Below are 6570 nucleotides of genomic sequence, written 5' to 3' on the forward strand. Positions count from 1 at the left end.
GTCTACTGCTCTACTCACAAGCTCTGCAACTGCTTAGACCAAATCTCTCTTTCTGGGTAAATATTCTCCTGTTATCATTAGGTCCCATTTCCTTATTATAATGTAGGTTTCTGGCAGTGACTTAAGCAACAGAGTGCGGTGAACTCCATTTTTCTTCTTGCTCGCAGCACCGACAAGTCCGCGGCTCATCTCCTTCCTCATGCCCTTTGCCCGGAGATGAATTGTGTGGCCAAAGCCAAGTTCAACATCCTTCCCACCACCGATTCCTACAAGGCTATTCACTATAAACAATATCCACCCAACACAAGCAAAGTTTATTCCTACTTTGAATGCTGTGAAAAGAAGTCTGAAAACTCCAAATTAAGGAAGATGAAATATGAGGAAACTGTATTTTACAGGTTACAGTACATTCTTAATAAATACTTAAAAGGCAAAGTAGTAACCAAAGAAAAACTCCAGGAAGCCAAAGAGGTCTACAGAGAGCATTTTCAAGATGTCTTTAATGAAAAGGGATGGAGTTATATTCTTGAGAAATATGATGGCCATCTTCCAACAGAAGTAAAGGCAGTTCCTGAGAGTTCTGTCATTTGCAGAGAAAATGTTCTCTTCACAGTGGAAAACACAGATCCAGAATGCTATTGGCTTACCAATTGGATTGAGACTATCCTTGTTCAGTCCTGGTATCCAATCACAGTAGCTACAAATTCCAGAGAGCAGAAGAAAATTTTGGCAAAGTATTTGATGGAAACATCTGGTAACCTTGATTTCTTGGAGTACAAATTACTTGATTTTGGCTACAGAGGAGTTTTGTCACAAGAGATGGCTGGCATAGGAGCATCTGCTCATTTCGTTAACTTCGAGGGTACTGATACAGTAGCAGGGATTGCTTTAATTAAAAAATATTATGGAACAAAAGACCCTGTGCCTGGATATTCTGTTCCAGCTGCAGAACATAGTACCATTACAGCCTGGGGCAAAGATCATGAAAAAGATGCTTTCAAACATATAGTAACACAGTTTTCATCAGTGCCTATGTCTGTGGTCAGTGATAGCTATGATATTTATAGTGCGTGTGAGAAAATCTGGCTTGCAAATTTACAACACTTAATTACATCAAGGAGTGCAGAAGCACCACTAATAATTAGGCCGGATTCTGGAAATCCTCTTGACAAAGGTTTTGGACATTCTAGGTAAGAAGTTTTCAGTTATTGAAAATTCAAAAGGCTATAAATTATTGCCACCCTATCTCAGAGTTATTCAGGGAGATGGAGTTGATATCAACACCTTAGAAGAAATTGTTGAAGGCATGAAGAAAACAAAATGGAGTACTGAAAATATTTACTTTGGTTCTGGTGGAACTTTGTTACAGAAGTTAACAAGAGATCTTTTGAACTGCTCCTTCAAATGCAGTTATGTGGTTACCAATGGCCTTGGAATTAATGTCTTTAAGGACCCAGTTGCTGATCCAAACAAAAAGTCCAAAAAGGGCCAGCTATCTCTACATAGGACACCTACTGGAAATTTTCTTACCCTTAAGAAAGGAAAAGGAGATCTTGAAGAATATGGTCATGATCTTCTCCATACTGTCTTCAAGAATGGAAAAATGACAAAAAGCTATTCATTTGACGAAGTACGGAAAAATGCCCAGTTGAGTAGTGAACTGGAAACGGTACCTCATTAAGTTTTGTTCTCTGACTGTGTGTGTGCCTGTGTGTGTGAATGTGTGATGCATAGATAATATTGTGCAAATCTGTGTGTGGGGTTTATGTGTTTTATGATACATTATAGCAAAATTATTTGTTGGTTTATGGACATACTGCCCTATTTTATTTTATTTTATTTTCTGCCAGTCTTTAGGAGATCTCAAATTAGGGAATGGCACTTAACTGTGTAAAAGATTTAATGCTGAAGTAAGCTTTTTGGGGCCCTTTGCCAATAGATAGTGATTCAATCTGGTATTGATCTTATCACAAATAACAGAGAACTGAAAAACTTTTTTATATATAACAATATCACATAAAACAGATTTACATAAAATTATCATGATTGCTTTATGTTTACATTTAACTTGTATTTTTGTACAAATGATATTGTGTAAGATATATTTAAAGTTTCAGTGATTTAACCGCCTTTCCAACTTTTCATGATTTTTATGAGCAAAGACTTTCAGGAAAATACTTGAAGATAAACTTCATTACCTTTGGTCCATTAATTAGCAAATAAAACATGGGCTTAACAAATTTGTTTGTGTTATTGTACCATTTGAAAATTAAATCAGGATTGTAACCTCTAGAATTACTGACCTCACTGCCCTATGTAGAATTTATGAACCATTCTACATTAAAGAAAATTATTGTTGTTACTGGAATGTTTAGGCACTATACACAGAGTCTATACTTTCCTGATGGTGTAAGGTATACAAGTGAAATGCCCAATTTGAGAGGAGACAGTATTGCAATTTATATGTCAGATATTGCCTATGGATCTAATATGCACCTCAGGATTTTAAAGAGTAATGTTTTTAAGAAAATTCCTCTTCCACTGTAGAATATATAGATATATGTAAAATATTGACAGATGTCGAAGTGGTGTATTTTAAGGTAATTATACTTCTGGATTTATTTTTCATGTTCTATAGATAACATGATTTCAGAGTGAAATACTAGACTGGGTAGTGCACTATTTTGTTTTCATTTTTGCTTTTATATTTCTCATTAGGGAAGGGGGCGGAGCCAAGATGGCAGCTAGTAAGCAGGAACTAGCGTGAGCTCTGTACTGAGTCCCTCCAAAAACCTATAAAAATGGCTCTGAACCAATTCTAGAACAGCAGAACCCACAAAACAGCAGAGGGAAGCAGGGCCCCAGCCCAGGACAGCCTGGATGGTCTCTGGGTGAGGTCTATCCCACACGGAGCTGGGAGCTGGGAACGGAGCGGTGTGGACCAACCAGACCAGAAGCCGGGCGGAGGTGGCCCTAGCACCCTGAATCAGTGAGCTGCAGCAGTTACCAGACTTCTTAACCCACAAACACCAAAGACTGCAGAGAAGGTTAGTGGGAAAATCTGCAGGAGTGGAAGGAGTTCACGGTTCAGCTTCCAACCCCAGAGGCAGCGGAGGTAGGGGAGCCAAGGCTGTTGTTGCTTCCGGTCCCAGGCCCCCCTGATGGGAGGAATTAAGTGGCGGATCAGAGCAGGGGTGCACAGCCTGCTGAAGATCTAAGCCCAGTCCGGGTTGGGAGTTGAGGAAGGAGCAGTGCTGGTGTGGCAGAGCCGGCACCTCCCCCCCAAACGTGGAACAGAACTCTCTAGTCTACAAGCAGTCATACCCCACTGAAAAACTCAAAGGTCAAGTTAGTTGGCTGGGAATATGGCCAGGCAGCGAAAACGCACCCAGATTCAGTCTCAGACTTTGGATTCTTTCTTTGCTGACAAAGACCAAAACATACACCCTAAAGAAGTCAACAAAGTGCAAGAGCCTACACCAAAAGCCTCCAAGAAAAACATGAACTGGTCCCAGGCCATGGAAGAACTCAAAAAGGATTTAGAAAAGCAAGTTAGAGAAGTAAAGGAAAAATTGGGAAGAGAAATGAGAAGGATGCGAGAAAACCATGAAAAACAAGTCAATGACTTGCTAAAGGAGACCCAAAAAAAATATTGAAAAATACACTGAAGAAAACAACACCTTAAAAAACAGACTAATTCATATGGCAAAAGAGCTCCAAAAAGCCAATGAGGAGAAGAATGCCTTGAAAGGCAGAATTAGCCAAATGGAAAAGGAGGTCTGAAAGACTGCTGAAGAAAATACTACTTTAAAAATGAGATTGGAGCAAGTAGAAGCTAGTGACTTTATGAGAAATCAAGATTTTATAAAACAGAACCAAAGGAATGAAAAAATGGAAGACAATGTGAAATATCTCCTTGGAAAAACCACTGACCTGGAAAATAGATTCAGGAGAGATAATTTAAAAATTATTGGACTACCTGAAAGCCATGATCAAAAAAAGAGCCTACATATCATCTTTCAAGAAATTATCAAGGAGAACTGCCCTGATATTCTAGAGCCACAGGGCAAAATAGAAATTGAAAGAATCCATCAATCGCCTCCTCAAATAGATCCCAAAAAGAAATCTCCCAGGAATATTGTCGCCAAATTCCAGAGCTCCCAGATCAAGGAAAAAAATACTGCAAGCAGCCAGAAAGAAACAATTTGAGTATTGTGGAAACCCAATCAGAATAATTCAAGATCTGGCAGCTTCTACATTAAGAGAGAGAAGGGCTTGGAATATGATATTCCGGAGGTCAATGGAGCTAGGATTAAAACCTAGAATCACCTACCCAGCAAAACTGAGTATCATGTTCCAAGGCAAAATATGGATTTTCAATAAAATAGAGGACTTTCAAGCTTTCTCAGTGAAAAGACCAGAACTGAATAGAAAATTTGACTTTCAAACACAAGAATGAAGAGAAGCATGAAAAGGTAATCAATAAAAACAACAAGAAAAAGAAATTGCAAGGGACTTACTAAAGGTCAACTGTTTTGTTGACACTCCTACACAGAAAGATGACAAGTATGATTCATGAGACCTCATCATTAGGGTAGCTGAAGGGAATATGCATACATATATGTTTATGTATATATATGGGTGAATGTGTATGTATGTATATATCTATGTGTGTGTGTGTATATATATATATATATATATATATATATATATATATATATATATATATAGAGAGAGAGAGAGAGAGAGAGAGAGAGAGAGAGAGAGAGAGAGAGAGCAGACACAGGGTGAGTTGAAGATGAAGGGAAGATATCTAAAAGAAATAAAATCAAATTAAGGGATGAGAGAGGAACATACTTAGAGAGGGAGATAAGGAGAGACAGAATGGGGTGGATTATCTCGCCTAAAGGTGGTAAGAGAAAGCAGTTCTGTGGGAGGAGGGGAGAGGGCAGGTGAGGGGGGAATGAGTGAACATTGCTCTCATCAGATTTAGCCTAATGAGGGAATATCATACATACCCAATTGGGAATCTTACCCCCCAGGAAAGAAGAGGGAAGAAGATAAAAAAATGGGGGGGGATGATGGAGGGGAGGGCTGATAGGGGTGGAGGTAGTCAAAAACAAATACTTTCGAAAGAGGACAGGGTCAAGGGAGAAAATTTAATAAAGGCTGATGGGTTGGGAAGGAGCAAAATATAGTAAGTCTTTCACAACATGAGTATTGTGGAAGGGTTATACATAATGATACACATGTGGCCCATGTTGAATTGCTTGACTTCTTAGTGAGGGTGGGTGGGAAGGGAAGAGGGGAGAGAATTTGGAACTCAAAGTTTTAAAAACAGATGTTCAAAAACAAACAAAAATGTTTTTACATGCAACTAGAAAATAAGATACACAGGCAATGGGGCATAGAAATTTATCTTGCCCTACAAGAAAGGAAGGGAAAAGGGGATGGGAGGGGAGTAGGGTGACAGAGGAGAGGGCTGACTGGGAAACAGGGCAACCAGAATATACGCCATCTTGGAGTGGGGGGAAGGTAGAAATGGGGAGAAAATTTGTAATTCAAACTCTTATGAAAATCAATGCTGAAAACTAAATATGTTAAATAAATTTAAAAAAAGAAAAAAAATAACTACAGACATTAAAAAAAAGAAAAAATATTTCTCATTAGGATTTTTCTTCCTTTTTCTCAAATGTTAAACTGTACAAATAAAAAAAAATAGAATGTAAGCTTCTTAAAGGCAAGGGCTGCCTCACATTTATTATTGTGTTCCCAGAGTCCATCTGTTCTTGGAACATAGTAGACACTTAAAATACTTGTTTATTGGGTGATTGATCTAATTATTTTTATTATTCTTTATTTATTTCTATATTCTTATATTAGATATTCTTATATATCTTAATCTATATTTATTATTAATTATTAATTACTTTACTTATGGCTGGCTTAAAGTCAGAGTTCTGATGCCAGAACTAAATTTCAGGCTAAGAAGCTATTTTGGCATTACTGAATTACTAAGCATGGGGTTTTTGGGTCCCCCACATGAAATGTCTTCCCCTCTGAGATGACCTCCCATCTACTCTGTAGATATTCATATCACCTATTTACTTACATATTGTTTCTTGCATTAAAATGAGTTTCCTGAGCCTAAGGATTTTTTTTTTGCCTCTCTCTGTATGTCAGTGCTTAGCACAGTGCCTGATACATAGTAAACATTTAGCAAATGCTTTTTGATTGGTTGATTGGTTGGTTGGTTGAGTCTGGGTTAGAATTCATCTTAAAATAAAACTTCAGTGATACTTAGAGATCATCTCCTCTCCTTTGAATGAAAATGACAACAACAATGATAATAATAACTAGCATTTATATAGTATTTTATGGTTTGGAAAAACATTTAACACTTGTCTCATAACAACACTGGAAGGTAGATGCTGTTATTATTCCCACTTCACAGATGAGAAAATTGAGGCAGAAATAATTCAAGTAACTTACCTAGGGTCATACAGCTAGCATGTGTCTGAGGTTAGATTTGAACTTGGGTTTTTCTGACTCTAGGATCAAGGCTCTATC

At 37.9% G+C, this 6570-nt stretch overlaps 1 protein-coding gene across 1 annotated transcript; it reads left to right on the forward strand.

Annotated features, from left to right (window-relative positions):
• Nucleotides 1–216: 216 nt before the first annotated feature.
• Nucleotides 217–1681, forward strand: LOC118844560 (nicotinamide phosphoribosyltransferase-like). The gene is given in 2 exon segments (XM_036752464.1): nt 217–1169; nt 1171–1681. Coding segments are annotated over 2 exon segments (1464 nt in total).
• Nucleotides 1682–6570: the final 4889 nt, after the last annotated feature.

The sequence above is a fragment of the Trichosurus vulpecula genome, chromosome 3 (genome assembly GCF_011100635.1).
Source record: "Trichosurus vulpecula isolate mTriVul1 chromosome 3, mTriVul1.pri, whole genome shotgun sequence".
Classification (NCBI taxonomy): domain Eukaryota; kingdom Metazoa; phylum Chordata; class Mammalia; order Diprotodontia; family Phalangeridae; genus Trichosurus; species Trichosurus vulpecula.